Source organism: Oncorhynchus kisutch, linkage group LG16 (genome assembly GCF_002021735.2).
Source record: "Oncorhynchus kisutch isolate 150728-3 linkage group LG16, Okis_V2, whole genome shotgun sequence".
Taxonomy (NCBI): Eukaryota; Metazoa; Chordata; class Actinopteri; order Salmoniformes; family Salmonidae; genus Oncorhynchus; species Oncorhynchus kisutch.
In genome coordinates this window covers 9740996-9758495 of record NC_034189.2, presented here as the reverse complement: position 1 = coordinate 9758495, position 17500 = coordinate 9740996, and the positions used below count along the sequence as shown (strand labels likewise).

At 53.0% G+C, this 17500-nt stretch overlaps 1 protein-coding gene across 1 annotated transcript in view; it reads right to left on the bottom strand.

Annotated features, from left to right (window-relative positions):
- The window catches only part of mark2b (MAP/microtubule affinity-regulating kinase 2b), a 111276-nt gene that overhangs the window by 40100 nt on the left and 53676 nt on the right, over positions 1–17500 (bottom strand). The window contains exons 15-17 of the mRNA XM_031793070.1: positions 15029–15114; positions 7893–8045; positions 2227–2345 (exon numbers count right to left, since the gene is read on the bottom strand). Of these exons, the coding sequence (XP_031648930.1) occupies positions 2227–2345; positions 7893–8045; positions 15029–15114 (358 nt within the window). The remainder of the gene's footprint in view (positions 1–2226; positions 2346–7892; positions 8046–15028; positions 15115–17500) is intronic.

The window sequence follows — 17500 nt, the reverse complement described above, 5'->3', positions numbered from 1 at the left end:
CCAGTTAGAGGCCCCTCTCTGCTGACCGTCCCAGTTAGAGACCCCTCTCTGCTGACTGTCCCAGTTAGATGACCGTCCCAGTTAGAGGCCCCTCTCTGCTGACTGTCCCAGTTAGAGGCCCCTCTCTGCTGACCGTCCCAGTTAGATGACCGTCCCAGTTAGAGGCCCCTCTATGCTGACTGTCTCAGTTAGAGGCCCCTCTATGCTGACCGTCCCAGTTAGAGGCCCCTCTATGCTGACCGTCCCAGTTAGAGATAAAAACATTTAAACTGACAGCGCCACCAGCAGCACAGCAGATGAGTGTGATGCAAGACGACACTGACAGAGAACCACAGAGAACCAGAGTACCAGAAAACTACAGAGTACCAGAGAAGCACAGAGTACCAGAGTACCACAGAGAAGAACAGAGTACCAGAGAAGCACAGATAACCAGCGAACCACAGAGAACCAGAGTACCACAGAGAAGAACAGAGTACCAGAGAACCACAGAGTACCAGAGAGAACCACAGAGTACCAGAGAGGCACAGAGAACCACAGAGTACCAGAGAACCACAGAGTACCACAAAGAACCAGAGAAGCACAGAGAACCATTGAGAACCACAGAGTACCAGAAAACTACAGAGTACCAGAGAAGCACAGAGTACCAGAGAACCAGAGAGTATCAGAGTACCAGAGAGAGTATCGGAGAACCAGAGTACCACAGAGAACCACAGAGTACCAGAGAGATTATCAGAGAACCACAGAGTACCAGAGAGAGTATCAGAGAACCACAGAGTATCAGAGAACCACAGAGTACCAGAGAACCAGAGAGAGTATCAGAGTACCAGAGAGAGTATCAGAGAACCACAGAGTATCAGAGAACCACAGAGTACCAGAGAGGGTATCACAGAACCACAGCGTACCAGAGAGAGTATCAGAGAACCACAGCGTACCAGAGAGAGTATCAGAGAACCACTGAGTACCAGAGAGAGTATCAGAGAACCACAGAGTACCAGAGAGAGTATCAGAGAACCACAGAGTACCAGAGAGAGTACCAGAGAGAGTATCAGAGAACCACAGCGTACCAGAGAGGGTATCAGAGAACCACTGTGTATCAGAGAGAGTACCAGAGAACCACAGCGTACCAGAGAGGGTATCAGAGAACCACAGAGTACCAGAGAGGGTATCAGAGAACCACAGCGTACCAGAGAGAGTACCAGAGAACCACAGCGTACCAGAGAGGGTATCAGAGAACCACAGAGTACCAGAGAGGGTATCAGAGAACCACAGCGTACCAGAGGTACTGATCATTAAAGATCCCATGGGACTTATCGTAAGAGTAGGGGTGTTAACCCCGCTGTCCTGGCTAAATTCCCAATCTGGCCCTCAAACCATCACGGTCACCAAATCATCCCCAGGCTCATTCATCCCCCTCCTCTCCCCTGTAACTATTCCCCAGGTCATTGCTGTAAATGAGAATGTGTTCTCAGTCAACTTACCTGGTAAAATAACAGAAAAATAAGAGTACCACAGAATATCAGAGAGTACCAGAGAACCAGGCTATCACAGAAAACCGGAGAACCCGAGTACCACAGAAAACCACAGAGAACCAGAGTACCACAGAGAACCAGAGTACCACAGAGAACCAGAGTACCACAGAGAACCACAGAGAACCAGAGTACCATAGAGAACCAGAGTACCACAGAGTACCAGAGAACCACAGAGTACCAGAGTACAACATAGAACCAGAGTACCATAGAGAACCAGAGTACCACAGAGAACCAGAGTACCACAGATAACCACAGAGAGCCAGAGTACCAGAGAACCACAGAGTACCAAAGAACCACAGAGTACCAGAGAACCACAGAGTACCAGAGAACCAGTGAACAACAGAGTACCAGAGAACCAGAGTACCACAGAGTACCAGAGAACCACAGCATACAAGAGAACCACAGAGTACCACAGAGAACCAGATTACCAGAGAACCACAGAGTACCAGAGAACCACACAGTACCAGAGAAGCACAGAGTACCAGAGAACCAGAGAAGCACAGAGTACCAGAGAACCAGAGAAGCACAGAGTACCAGAGAGTACCAGAGAACCACAGAGTACCTGAGAACCAGAGAAGCACAGAAAACCAGAGAAGCACAGAGAACCAGAGTACCACAGGTGTGCTTCAGTAGCTTCAACCTGATCGCTGCGGAGCTGGAACAGTGTGTGGGGAAGTATAATAACATGTAATATTACCTGCGTGGAAGGTGCTGCGGATGGCCACCCCCCGGGAGAAGTTGGTCCGGTCCGTCACCGCGGAGCTGCTGATATTGTGGGCTGAGGGGGACGCGCCAGGTGGTCTCTGGTGGGGAGTGCTGTTAGGAGACGGAGAGAGGTGAAGACGGAGAGGAGGAGATGGAGGGGTGGATTAGAGTAGTGGACTTGTATATAAACATTTGGATCGCACACACACACACACACACACACACACACACACACACACACACACACACACACACACACACACACACACACACACTCTCTCTCTCTCACTTGAGGACAGAGACTTATTTATCCCGTTCTAGACTACCCCTCCATCATAGTAATAGATTTGGCACCACGGGTGTGAAGGACTTGGCTCTGACCAACGTTGGAGGGTAGCAGCCGTTATCAGTTAAGAACAAATCCCTATTTACAATGATGGGTCTAGGAACAGTGGGTTAACTGCCTTGTTCAGGGACAGAACGACAGATTTTTACCTTGTCAGCACAGGGATTCGATCCAAGCAACATTTCGGTTACTGGCCCAACGCTCTAACCACAAGGCTACCTGCAGCCCCATTATGCTACATTCTGTTATGTAGCCATGTGTGTGTGTGTGTGTGTGTGTGTGTGTCTGTCCCCAGAGTGAGTGTGTGTGTCTGTCCCCAGAGTGAGTGTGTGTGTCTGTCCCCAGAGTGAGTGTGTGTGTCTGTCCCCAGAGTGAGTGTGTGTGTCTGTCCCCAGAGTGTGTGTGTGTCTGTCCCCAGAGTGTGTGTGTGTCTCCTGATGTTTAGATAACCCACAAAGACATCAGAGCTGTTGTTTGGGGTCAGAGAGATCAAGTCAGTAAGCACACCTGCCCACACACACTGAACACACACACCTGCCCACACACACACACCTGCCCACACACACTGAACACACACACCTGCCCACACACACACCTGCCCACACACACACCTGACCTGTCTCTCTGTGAGTCATGTGTACAGCTAGCCTCTGCAGAACTATAGCTAAACCCTCTCTGGACATTGGTGTATAATACACACACACACACACACACACACACACACACACACACACACACACACACACAGGTAAGCCTGGGCTGTGTTCAGTAGGTACAAAACGATACAAACATTAAAACTAAACAATAAGAATATATTAAATATATGCAACTCCAGCAGTTGGCCTATCGGTATCGAGGGAGACCTGGAAACACCTAGAGAATATTAAAAAACAGATGGGGTAAGGGACAGTTTATTAGGTACACGACAGCGTCTTTACAGATGGTGCAACAAACAACAGTCAGCAGCGTTCCTGTGGGTGAAAACATCTTGTTGATGAGAGAGGTCAAAGGAGAATGGCTAGAACAAACTAACAGGAAGTCCACAAACAGACACATAACGGGGCAGAACAACAGTGGTGTGCAGAATGGCATCTCGGAACGCACAAGTGGTCGGTCCTTGTCCTGGATGAGCTGTTGCAGCAGACCACCACACCGGGTTCCACATCAGATAAAAACAAGGAGCGGCTCCAGCCACCGACACTGGACCACTGAGGAGTGGTAAAACATGGCCCGATCCGATGAATCCTGGTTCCTGTTGCGTCAAGCTGATGGCAGTAAGGATCTGGACCACTGAGGAGTGGAAAAACATGGCCTGGTCCGATGAGTCCTGGTTCCTGTTGCGTCAAGCTGATGGCAGTAAGGATCTGGACCACTGAGGAGTGGTAAAACATGGCCCGGTCCGATGAATCCTGGTTCCTGTTGCGTCAAGCTGATGGCAGTAAGGATCTGGACCACTGAGGAGCGGAAAAACATGGCCCGGTCCGATGAATCCTGGTTCCTGTTGCGTCAAGCTGATGGCAGTAAGGATCTGGACCACTGAGGAGTGGTAAAACCATGGCCCGATCCGATGAATCCTGGTTCCTGTTGCGTCAAGCTGATGGCAGTAAGGATTTGACGTAAGAAGCATGAGTCCATGGACCCATCCTGCCTGGTGAGAACAGTACAGGCTGCTGGCGGTGGTGTAGTTCCTGCAATTCTACACGTTTTGAAATGAGAGAGAAAACTTTACTGTGTTAAAGCCCAGTGCAAAAAAAGTGACGTTTCTGTAGGTTTCTACCGCCACGGTCGGATAATGAAGTTATATCTACCACAGTCATACAGGCCTACCGCCACGGTCGGATAATGAAGTTATATCTACCACAGTCATACAGGCCTACCGCTACAGTCGGATAATGAAGTTATATCTACCACAGTCATACAGGCCTACCGCCACGGTCGGATAATGAAGTTATATCTACCACAGTCATACAGGCCTACCGCTACAGTCGGATAATGAAGTTATATCTACCACGGTAATATAGGCCTACCGCCACGGTCGGATAATGAAGTTATATCTACCACAGTCATACAGGCCTACCGCCACGGTCGGATAATGAAGTTATATCTACCACAGTCATACAGGCCTACCGCTACAGTCGGATAATGAAGTTATATCTACCACGGTAATATAGGCCTACCACTACAGTCGGATAATGAAGTTATATCTACCACGGTAATATAGGCCTACCACTACGGTCGGATAATGAAGTTATATCTACCACGGTAATATAGGCCTACCACTACAGTCGGATAATGAAGTTATATCTACCACGGTAATATAGGCCTACCGCTACAGTCGGATAATGAAGTTATATCTACCACGGTAATATAGGCCTACCGCTACAGTCGGATAATGAAGTTATATCTACCACGGTAATATAGGCCTACCGCTACAGTCGGATAATGAGGGGACACAACGGCTTTTTAAAATGCCAACAAGACACAAAAACCTTTTCTGTTGACAGTTTCGAAGCGCCACTGAACGGGTCCTTTACTTGGCATGTATATGAATGGTGCTTCTGAAGCTGGACTAACGTCCACCTCTGGGCATTACGGCTCGAAACGATGCACATTTTTCCAAATAAAATTCAGATTCTGCATTTTCGTAGCAGGTTAGGAGAACTTCCGCAGTAGGTTGACAAAAGCTGGATCCCTTCTAGCCATGACTATCACTAGGTGACCAGAACTGTCAATCAAAAATTATCTCGAGCTGCCTGCGCGCAGACCACTCTCTCCTAAAACAATAAGTATGTAAATGTCTTTACCAAGACATTTAGAAGAAAACACACAAATCTTCTGCTAGGAATCGACTCCTAAGATTCAGTATTTTTGGAATGGATGAGATTGATTAGTTGCTGTACTTCGAGAACACAACAACAACAACAACAAAAAGAACAACAACAACAACAACAAAAAAGAACAACAACAACAAAGTTTCCATTAGTGATTTTTCTTAACGTTAAGCATCCCAATTTCGTTTAAACTTTCACAACCCTACTCCAAACCTCTTGTCAATAATTTGCGAATCCATTCTTGGATGCCATTATAAGACATTGTCTGAATCACTAAATGGACTGTCGCTCCCCAAAAGAAGATAACCCGCATTGGTACCAATTTATTTCTGAATGTATCAACTTCAAATGTCCCTGTATATATTAATTAAGGAACAACTAACTTTACAAGACTCACGCTACTCCTTTCAGCCACAGCAACACAGCAGCAATTACAAATTACAAGGGTACATCTTTCAGATACAAAAGGCCCAACTGACTGGAATAATGTTTCCTATACAAATCAGGGCATTAAAAAACGTTAAAAAATCACACAGTGAATTTAAGAAATAGGTTTTTCAAATGTTCAGAACCAACTGTAAGCTAATAGAAATGTTAAGATATTAGTAAATATGTATATATTATTTCGGTACTTAGTGGTATTAGTAGTTGTAGCAGAGGTTCAAATATATATTTAGACACTTGAAAACGAGATTGTGCACATCAACATTCTTCAAAATGTCAAATGAGATAAATGCTACGGTACGACTGGGTCAATCTGGCGTTGGGTGAGAGGACAGATATTACAACATGGAAGCATTGATCATTCAGTCAGAAAACTCCCTCCCTTCACTCTCTCAGGCTCTTTCTCAATCACATTGTCTCAATTTCTTGCATCCTATCTTCTCGTCTTCTTCTGAAAACCCAATGGAGAAGAAGGTCAGAAGGGGTGGGGACCTTCACCAATATGGTTGAGGAGGCGAGGAATCACCAAGACAAATTGAGAAAGAGCACACCATGGGTAAATACATTTCCCACTGTCCCTCCCTCCTTCTCCACTGTCCCTCCCTCCTTCTCCACTGTCCCTCCCTCCTTCTCCACTGTCCCTCCCTCCCTCTCCACTGTCCCTCCCTCCCTCTCCACTGTCCCTCCCTCCTTCTCCACTGTCCCTCCCTCCCTCACCACTGTCCCTCCCTCCCTCCCTCCTTCTCCACTGTCCCTCCCTCCTTCTCCACTGTCCCTCCCTCCCTCCTTCACCACTGTCCCTCCCTCCCTCCTTCACCACTGTCCCTCCCTCCCTCACCACTGTCCCTCCCTCCCTCCTCCCTCCTTCTCCATTGTCCCTCCCTCCTTCTCCACTGTCCCTCCCTCCCTCCCTCCCCACTGTCCCTCCCTCCCTCCCTCCCCACTGTCCCTCCCTCCCTCCTTCTCCACTGTCCCACCCTCCCCACCTTTCCACTGTCCCTCCCTCTCTCTCCACTGTCCCTCCCTCCCCACCTTCACTCCCTCCTTCTCCACTGTCCCTCCCTCCCCACGTTCCCTCCATCCTTCTCCACTGTCCCTCCCTCCCCTCCCTCCTTCTCCACTGTCCCTCCCTCCCTCCCCACTGTCCCTCCCACTCTCTCCACTGTCCCTCCCTCCCCACTGTCCCTCCCTCTCTCTCCACTGTCCCTCCCTCCTTCTCCACTGTCCCTTACTCTCTCCTTCTCCACTGTCCCACCATCCCTCCTTCTCCACTGTCCCACCCTCCCTCCCCACCTTCCCACTGTCCCTCCCTCTCTCCCCACTCTCCTTCTCCACTGTCCCTCCCTCCCTCCTTCTCCACTGTCCCTCCCTCCTTCTCCACTGTCCCTCCCTCCTTCTCCACTGTCCCTCCCTCCCTCCCCACTGTCCCTCCCTCTCTCTCCACTGTCCCTCCCTCCCCACCTTCACTCCCTCCTTCTCCACTATCCCTCCCTCCTTCTCCACTGTCCCTCCCTCTCTCCTTCTCCACTGTCCCACCATCCCTCCTTCTCCACTGTCCCACCCTCTCTCCCCACCTTCCCACTGTCCCTCCCTCTCTCCCCACTGTCCCTCCCTCCCCACCTTCACTCCCTCCTTCTCCACTGTCCCTCCCTCCCCACGTTCCCTCCATCCTTCTCCACTGTCCCTCCCTCCCTCCCCACTGTCCCTCCCGCTCTCTCCACTGTCCCTCCCTCCCTCCTTCTCCACTGTCCCTCCCTTCCTCCCTCTCCGTTCATCCCTCCCTCCCTCCCCACTCTCCGTCCATCCCACTCTCCCCCCTCCTGTCCCTCCCTCTCCTTTGTCCCTGCCTCCCTCTCCTTTGTCCATCCCTCCCTCTCTTTCCTCTCTTCTGTCCATCTCTCCACTCTTCCTGCTTCTGAAAAACCATCCTCAATTTCTCTTTCCATCCCCCTCGCTCTCCCTCCCTCTCTCCTCCAGACCCGGGGTTTCAGGGAGGGGGTCTAGCAGGGTGTAGTAAGGGGGTTAGAGGCCACTTGCCTGGGCCGGTGGTGCAGTGCGTGGAAGTCAGGGCCGGGAGGCGGACAGGGGTGGTTGGAGGTGGACAGGGACTTGTGTTGGCGGGGACGGGAGGAAGAGGAGAGGATGGCAGCAGCAGACGAGGTGGAGGCTCGGGACCCGGGGGTGTTCAGGCTGGTAGGGGAAGGGGAGCGCCCGCCCGACACACACACACACACACATGCATGACAGGAGTGTGTGAGGGCGGGCAGGGCGTGGATGGGATAAGCATGGTTAGGAGCAGCAAAACATAACACTTTCAGCATAGGAGAGGGAGAGAAGGGGAGGGAGAGAAGGGGAGGGAGAGAAGGAGAGGGAGAGAAGGAGAGAAGGGGAGGGAGAGAAGGAGAGAAGGGGAGGGAGAGAAGGAGAGAAGGAGAAGGAGAGGGAGAGAAGGGAGAGAAGGAGAGGGAGAGAAGGGAGAGAAGGAGAGGGAGAGAAGGGGAGAAGGGGAGGGAGAGAAGGAGAGGGAGAGAAGGAGAGAAGGGGAGGGAGAGAAGGAGAGGGAGAGAAGGGAGGGAGAGAAGGGGAGGGAGAGAAGGGGAGGGAGAGAAGGGGGGGAGGGAGAGAAGGGGAGGGAGAGAAGGGGAGGGAGAGAAGGGGAGGGAGAGAAGGGGAGGGAGAGAAGGGGAGGGAGAGAAGGGGAGGGAGAGAAGTGGAGAAAGGGAGGGAGAGAAGGGGAGGGAGAGAAGGGGAGGGAGAGAAGGGGAGGGAGAGAAGGGGAGGGAGAGAAGGGGAGGGAGAGAAGGGGAGGGAGAGATGGAGAGGGAGAGATGGAGAGGGAGAGAGGTGGGAAGGGTAAGCGAGGAAGAGAGAGGAGAAAGGGAGGGAGGAGGGGAGAGGACAGGAGTAAAAGAGTAGAAATAGACTAACAAATACAGGGGAGCAGAAGTAGAGAGTTGTTGACAAGAGCTTAAACACACACACACACACACACAGAGAGAGAAAGAGAGGTGGTTCAATGGAGGTCAAAGCAACAGACTGCTGATTACATAGTGACAGAACAGCCATACATAGCTAAAAGAAGAGGACCGACAGACAGACAGGGATTAGCATTAGCATTAGCATGGCTTGTGGTGGGGAAATAACTGTATTTATTCAGGCTGAGGACTGGAGGTTGTGTGTGTGAAGACTACTAGAGGCAGTCTGCAGATCTTTACAACACCACAGTTAATATTCCATCACTAATCCCTTTATACAGAGAGAGAGAGACACACAGACAGACAGAGAGATGGGAGGGGGAGGGAGAGAGGGGGAGGGGGAGAGAGGGGAAGGGAGGGAGGAGAGAGGGAGGGGGGAGAGAGGGAGGGAGGGGGGAAGGGAGGGAGGGTGGAGAGAGGGAGGGAGGGGGAGAGAGGTAGGGGGGAGAGAGGGAGAGGGGAAGGGAGGGAGGGAGAGGGGAGAGAGGGGAAGGGAGGGAGGGTGGAGAGAGGAAGGGAGGGGGGAAGGGAGGGAGGGGGGAGAGAGGGAGGGGGGAGAGAGGGAGGGAGGGGGGGGAAGGGAGGGAGGGTGGAGAGAGGGAGGGAGGGGGAGAGAGGTAGGGGGGAGAGAGGGAGAGGGGAAGGGAGGGAGGGAGAGGGGAGAGAGGGGGAGGGAGGGAGAGGGGAAGGGAGGGAGGGGGAGAGAGGGAGGACAACTCCACACTGTATTTAGGTTAATGACATCCTATTCAAACGCCACCCTATTCCCTATATAGTACACTACTTTAGACCAGGGGCCTATTCCCTATATAGTGCACTACTTTAGACCAGGGCCCTATTCTCTATATAGTGCACTACTTTAGGCCAGGGCCCTATTTCCTATATAGTGCACTGCTTTAGACCAGGGCCCTATTCCCTATATAGTGCACTACTATAGACCAGGGCCCTATTCCCTATATAGTGCACTACTTTAGACCAGGGCCCTATTCCCTATATAGTGCACTACTATAGACCAGGGCCCTATTCCCTATATAGTGCACTACTATAGACCAGGGCCCTATTCCCTATATAGTACACTACTTTAGACCAAGGCCCTATTCCCTATATAGTACACTGCTATAGATCAGGGCCCTATTCCCTATATAGTGCACTACTATAGACCAGGGCCCTATTCCCTATATAGTGCACTACTTTAGACCAGGGCCCTATTCCCTATATAGTGCACTACTATAGACCAGGGCCATATTCCCTATATAGTGCACTACTATAGACCAGGGCCCTATTCCCTATATAGTACACTACTTTAGACCAGGGCCCTATTCCCTATATAGTGCACTACTATAGACCAGGGCCCTATTCCCTATATAGTGCACTACTTTAGACCAGGGCCCTATTCCCTATATAGTACACTACTTTAGACCAGGGCCCTATTCCCTATATAGTGCACTACTTTAGACCAGGGCCCACTATACAGCGGGTCGGGTGCCGTTTGGGACACACCCACGTATCAAATCAACATTGAAAGAGTCACTTAAATCCCTTTAAGTCTAATGACACCTTATTCCCTATATAGTGCACTACTATAGACCATGAGCCATGGAGGGTTAGTGCTCCATGGAGGGTCAGGGTTAGTGCTCCATGGAGGGTCAGGGTTAGTGCTCCATGGAGGGTTAGTGCTCCATGGAGGGTTAGTGCTCCATGGAGGGTTAGTGCTCCATGGAGGGTTAGTGCTCCATGGAGGGTTAGTGCTCCATAGAGGGGGTAGGGTTAGTGCTCCATGTAGGTTTAGTGCTCCATGGAGGTTTAGTGCTCCATGGAGGTTTAGTGCTCCATGGAGGTTTAGTGCTCCATGGAGGTTTAGTGCTCCGTAGAGGGTTAGTGCTCCGTAGAGGGTTAGTGCTCCGTAGAGGGTTAGTGCTCCGTAGAGGGTTAGTGCTCCATGGAGGGTTAGTGCTCCGTAGAGGGTTAGTGCTCCATGGAGGTTTAGTGCTCCATGGAGGTTTAGTGCTCCGTAGAGGGTTAGTGCTCCATGGAGGGGGTAGGGTTAGTGCTCCATGGAGGGGGTAGGGTTAGTGCTCCATGGAGGGTTAGTGCTCCATAGAGGGGGTAGGGTTAGTGCTCCATGGAGGGTTAGTGCTCCATGGAGGGTTAGGGTTCCATGGAGGGTTAGTGCTCCATGGAGGGTTAGGGTTAGTGCTCCATGGAGGGTTAGTGCTCCATGGAGGGTTAGGGTTAGTGCTCCATGGAGGGTTAGTGCTCCATGGAGGGTTAGTGTTAGTGCTCCATAGAGGGTTAGTGCTCCATGGAGGGTTAGTGCTCCATGGAGGGTTAGTGCTCCATGGAGGGTTAGTGCTCCATGGAGGGTTAGTGCTCCATGGAGGGTTAGGGTTAGTGCTCCATGGAGAGTTAGTGCTCCATGGAGGGTTAGTGCTCCATGGAGGGTTAGGGAATAAGGTGTCATTTAAATGATGAAGCCTGATAACCAGGGCGGAGAGCACTTCCACATTAGGTGAAACATACAATTCATAGATTTACAATCAAAACATTTTATAAGAATAATTCTAAAACGTGTCTGTTTAAGATGCTCATTTTATAACAGCGACGTCAATATGAAGTAAACTATTCAAAATAATGTGATTTGATTTTGATGATTCCAATGGGCAGAATTCACTGACTCAAACTCCAACCGTGGTTAATCCATAGTGGACACATACAGCCTATGGCAGGTTTAAGTGTGTGTGTGTGTGTGGTGTGTGTGTGTGCTTCTGTTTTAGTGAGAGGAGAGAACTGACAGTTGGAACGGTAGAGAGACAGCTAGTTGGACAGTAGAGACAGTAGAGTACCGGCAGGGAGAGACAGCTAGTTGGACAGTAGAGACAGTAGAGTACCGGCAGGGAGAGACAGTAGGGTACCGGCAGGGAGAAGGGAGAGACAGTAGGGTACCGGCAGGGAGAGACAGTAGGGTACCGGCAGGGAGAGACAGTAGGGTACCGGCAGGGAGAAGGGAGAGACAGTAGGGTACCGGCAGGGAGAAGTGAGAGACAGTAGGGTACCGGCAGGGGAGAAGGGAGAGACAGTAAGGGTACCGGCATGGGGGCGGGAAAAGGGAGAGACCAGTAGGGTACCGGCAGGGAGAAGGGAGAGACAGTAGGGGTACGGCAGGGAGAGACAGTAGGGTACCTGCAAGGGAGAGACAGTAGGGTACCGGCAGGGCGAGACAGTAGGAGTACCGGCAGGGAGCGACAGTAGGGACCGGCCAGGGAGAGACAGTAGGGTACCAGGCAAGGGAAGAGACAGTAGGGTTACCGGCAGGGAGAGACAGTAGGGTACCGGCAGGGAGAGACAGTTAGGGATACCGGCAGGGAGACAGTAGGGTACCCGGCAGCGGAAGAGACCATGTAGGGTAACCGGCAGGAGAAAGGGAGAGACAGTCGGGTACCCGGCAGGGAGAGACAAGTAGGGTACCGGCAGGGGAGAGACAGTATGGGTACCGGCCGGGAGAAGACAGTAGGGTACCGGCAGGGAGAAGGTGAGACGCCAGGGGTACCAGGGGAGACAAGGGTACCGGCAGGGAGAGACAGTAGGGTACCGGCAGGGAGAGACAGTAGGGTACCGGCAGGGAGAGACAGTAGGGTACCGGCAGGGAGAGACAGTAGGGTACCGGCAGGGAGAGACAGTAGGGTACCGACAGGGAGAGACAGTAGGGTACCGACAGGGAGAGACAGTAGGGTACCGACAGGGAGAGACAGTAGGGTACCGACAGGGAGAGACAGTAGGGTACCGGGGGAGAGACAGTAGGGTACCGGCAGGGGAGAGACAGTAGGGTACCGCAGGGAGAAGGGAGAGACAGTAGGTCCCGGCAGGGAGAAGGGAGAGACAGTAGGGTACCGGCAGGGAGAGACAGTAGGGTACCGGCAGGGAGAAGGGAGAGACAGTAGGGTACCGGCAGGGAGAGACAGTAGGGTACCGGCAGGGAGAAGTGAGAGACAGTAGGGTACCGACAGGGAGAGACAGTAGGGTACCGGCAGGGAGAAGGGAGAGACAGTAGGGTACCGGCAGGGAGAAGGGAGAGAGAGTAGGGTACCGGCAGGGAGAAGGGAGAGACCAGTAAGGGTACCGGCAGGGCGAGAGCAGTAGGGGTACCCGGCAGGCCGAGACAGTAGGGTACCGACAGGGAGAGACAGTAGGGTACCGGCAGGGAGAGACAGTAGGGTACCGGCAGGGAGAGACAAGTAGGGTAAGCCGCAGGGAGAAGGAGAGACAGTAAGGGTACAGGCAGGGAGAAGGGAGAGACAGTAGGGTACCGTGCAGGGAGAAAGGGAAGAGACAGTCAAGGGTACCGGCAGGGAGAGACAGTAGGGTACCGGCAGGGAGAAGTGAGAGACAGTAGGGTACCGGCAGGGAGAGACAGTAGGGTACCCGGGCAGGGAGAAGGGAGAGAACAGTAGGGTACCGGCAAGGGAGAAGGGAGAGACAGTAGGGTACGCGGCAGGGAGAGACAGTAGGGGTACCGGCAGGTGAGAAGTGAGAGACAAGTAGGGTACCCTGCAGGGAGAGACAGTAGGGTACCGACAGGGAGAGACAGTAGGGTACCGGGGCAGGAGAAGGGAGAGACAGTAGGGTACCGGCAGGGAGAAGGGAGAGAGAGTAGGGTACCGGCAGGGAGAAGGGAGAACAGTAGGGTACCGGCAGCAGGGAGAGACAGTAGGGTATCCGGCAGGGAGAGACAGTAGGGTACCGGCAGGGAGAGACAGTAGGGTACCGGCAGGGAGAGACAGTAGGTACCGGCAGGGAGAGACAGTAGGGTACCGGCAGGGAGAGACAGTAGGGTACCGGCAGGGAGAGACAGTAGGGTACCGGCAGGGAGAGACAGTAGGGTACCGGCAGGGAGAGACAGTAGGGTACCGGCAGGGAGAGACAGTAGGGTACCGGCAGGGAGAGACAGTAGGGTACCGGCAGGGAGAGACAGTAGGGTACCGGCAGGGAGAGACAGTAGGGTACCGGCAGGGAGAGACAGTAGGGTACCGGCAGGGAGAGACAGTAGGGTACCGGCAAGGGAGAGGCAGGGAGAACAGTAGGGTACCGCAGGGAGAGACAGTAGGGTACCGGCAGGGGAGAGACAGTAGGGTACCCAGGGAGAGACAGTAGGGTACCGGCAGGGAGAGACAGTAGGGTACCGGCAGGGAGAAGGGAGAGACAGTAGGGTACCGGCAGGGAGAAGGGAGAGACAGTAAGGTACGGCAGGGAGAAGGGAGAGACAGTAGGGTACCGGCAGGGAGAAAGGGAGAGACAGTAGGGTACCGGCAGGGAGAGACAGTAGGGTACCGGCAGGGAGAGACAGTAGGGTACCGGCAGGGAGAAGGGAGAGACAGTAGAGTACCGGCAGGGAGAGACAGTAGGGTACCGGCAGGGAGAAGGGAGAGACAGTAGGGTACCGGCAGGGAGAGACAGTAGGGTACCGGCAGGGAAGGGAAGACAGTAGGGTACCGGCAGGGAGAAGGGAGAGACAGTAGGGTACCGGCAGGGAGAAGGGAGAGACAGTAGGGTACGGCAGGGAGAAGGGAGAGAGAGTAGGGTACCGGCAGGGAGAAGGGAGAGACAGTAGGGTACCGGCAGGGAGAAGGGAGAGACAGTAGGGTACCGGCAGGGAGAGACAGTAGGGTAACCGGCAGGGAGAGACAGTAGGGTACCTGCAGGGAGAGACAGTAGGGTACCGGCAGACCGAAAGAAGACAGTAGGGTACCGGCAGGGAGAGACAGTAGGGTACCAGCAGGGAGAGACAGTAGGGTACCGGCAGGGAGAGACAGTAGGGTACCGGCAGGGAGAGACAGTGGTTTCTTCTTAAGATACAGGTAGAAGTTAAGGGAGGAAGAGAAGGGCGTGTGTGTGTGTTTGTGTGTGTGTGTGGGTCTGTGTGTTTGTCCATCTTTGCGTGTGTCAACCAGCCTGTCGTGTAGCCAGTCATCCTAGTCTACTAATCCTCGTCCAGTGATGGATGATTTTTCACGCCCAGGAAGGCTCACCATCCTGGGGAACAGCTGCATGGCGGCATGGGCCAACTGGCAAGCGGCTGGGGTCTAAAACCTGGCAAGGAATGGCAGCCAGAGCCAAGCTCTCTCTCTCTGTGTGTGTGTGTGTGTGTGTGTGTGTGTGTGTGTGTGTGTGTGTGTGTGTGTGTGTGTGTGTGTGTGTGTGTACCTGTCCTTGCCGTTCTGTACCCCCTGGTCCAGCGAAGCTCTCTCAGTGAGAGGAGAGTTTCTGCTGCGACCCGACAATATGCTATTCTGTAGAGAGAGGCGAGAGAGAGAGATCGAGGGGGGAGAGAGAGAGGCGAGAGAGAGAGAGATTGAGGGGGGAGAGAGAAAGATCGAGGGGGCGAGAGAAAGAAAGAGATCGAGGGGGGGAGAGAGAGGTGAGAGAGAGAGATCGAGGGGGGAGAGAGAGGCGAGAGAGAGAGATCGAGGGGGGGAGAGAGAGGCGAGAGAGAGAGAGATTGAGGGGGAGAGAGAAAGATCGAGGGGGCGAGAGAAAGAAAGAGATCGAGGGGGAGAGAGGTGAGAGAGAGAGATCGAGGGGGGAGAGAGAGGCGAGAGAGAGAGATCGAGGGGGGAGAGAGAGGCGAGAGAGAGAGATCGAGGGGGGAGAGAGAGGCGAGAGAGAGAGATCGAGGGGGAGAGAGAGTGAGGGGGAGAGAGAGGAAGAGATTGAGGGGGAGAGAGAGGCGAGAGAGGGGGGGGCAAGAGGACAGGGTATAATTGTGGTATAGAACAATGTCAACAACACATTAATCTAAACCATGCACTCATAACTCGACTGTGGAGTAGAGTGGAGTGGTGTGTGTGGAGTGGTGTGTGTGGAGTGGTGTGTGTAGAGTGGTGTAGAGTGGTGTGGTGTAGAGTGGTGTGTGTGGAGTGGTGTGTGGAGTGGTGTGTGTAGAGTGGTGTAGAGTGGTGTGTGGAGTGGAGTGGTGTAGAGTGGTGTGTGTGGAGTGGTGTGGTGTGTGTGGAGTGGTGTGTGGGGAGTGGTGTGTGGTGTAGAGTGGTGTGTGTAGAGTGGTGTGGTGTGTTGAGTGGTGTGGTGTGGTGTAGTGTAGAGTGGAGTGGTGTGTGTGGAGTGGTGTGTGTGGAGTGGTGTAGAGTGGTGTGTGTGGAGTGGTGTGTGTGGAGTGGTGTGTGTGGAGTGGTGTGTGTGGAATGGTGTGTGTGGAATGGTGTGTGTGGAATGGTGTGTGTGGAGTGGTGTGTGGAGTGGTGTGTGTAGAGTGGTGTGTGGAGTGGAGTGGTGTAGAGTGGTGTGTGTGGAGTGGAGTGGTGTGTGGGGAGTGGTGTGTGGGGAGTGGTGTGTGGGGAGTGGTGTGTGGGGAGTGGTGTGGTGTGTTGAGTGGTGTGGTGTGGAGTGGGTGTGGTGTGGAGTGGTGTAGAGTGGTGTGTGTGGAGTGGTGTGTGTGGAATGGTGTGTGTGGAGTGGAGTGTGTGGTGTGGAGTGTGTGGTGTGGTGTGTGTGGAGTGGTGTGTGTGGAGTGAGTGGAGTGGTGTGTGTGAAGTGAGTGGAGTGGTGTGGTGTGTGTGGAGTGGTGTGGTGAAGAGTGGTGTGGTGAAGAGTGGTGTATAGTGGAGAAGAGAGAAGAGTGGTGAAGAGTGGTGAAGAGTGGTGTGGTGAAGAGTGGTGTGGTGAAGAGTGGTGTGGTGAAGAGTGGTGTGGTGAAGAGTGGTGTGGTGAAGAGTGGTGTGGTGAAGAGTGGTGTGGTGAAGAGTGGTGTGGTGAAGAGTGGTGTGGTGAAGAGTGGTGTGGAAAGGTGAAGAGTGGTGTGGAAAGGTGAAGAGTGGTGTAGAAAGGTGAAGAGTGGTGTAGAGTGGAGTGGTGTGGTGTGTGTGGAGTGGTGTGTGTGGAGTGGAGTGGTGTGTGTGGAGTGGTAAGGTGTGGTGAAGAGTGGTGTGGTGTGTGTGGAATTGTGTGTGTTGAGTGGTGTGGAGTGTAGTGGTGTAGATTGGAGTGGTGTGTGTGGAGTCGTGTGGTGTAGAGTGGTGTGTGTGGAGTGATGTGGTGTAGAGTAGAGTGGCGTAGAGTGGTGTAGAGTGGTGTGGTGTAGAGTGGTGTAGAGTGGTGTAGAGTAGAGTGGTGTAGAGTAGAGTGGTGTAGAGTAGAGTGGTGTAGAGTAGAGTGGTGTAGAGTGGTGTGGTGTAGAGTGGTGTGGTGTAGAGTGGTGTGGAGTGGTGTAGAGTAGAGTGGTGTAGAGTAGAGTGGTGTGGAGTGGTGTGTGTGAAGTGAGTGATGTGGTGTGGTGTGTGTGGAGTGGTGAAGAGTGGTGTGGTGAAGAGTGGTGTGGTGAAGAGTGGTGTGGTGAAGAGTGGTGTGGTGAAGAGTGGTGTGGAGAGGTGAAGAGTGGTGTGGTGTGTGTGGAGTGGTGTGGTGTGTGTGGAGTGGTGTGTGTGGAGTGGTGTGTGTGGAGTGGTGTAGAGTAGAGTGGTGTAGAGTAGAGTGGTGTAGAGTAGAGTGGTGTAGAGTGGTGTGGTGTAGAGTGGTGTGGTGTAGAGTGGTGTGGTGTAGAGTGGTGTGGTGTAGAGTGGTGTGGTGTAGAGTAGAGTGGTGTAGAGTAGAGTGGTGTAGAGTAGAGTGGTGTAGAGTGGTGTGTGTGAAGTGAGTGGTGTGGTGTGTGTGGAGTGGAGTGGT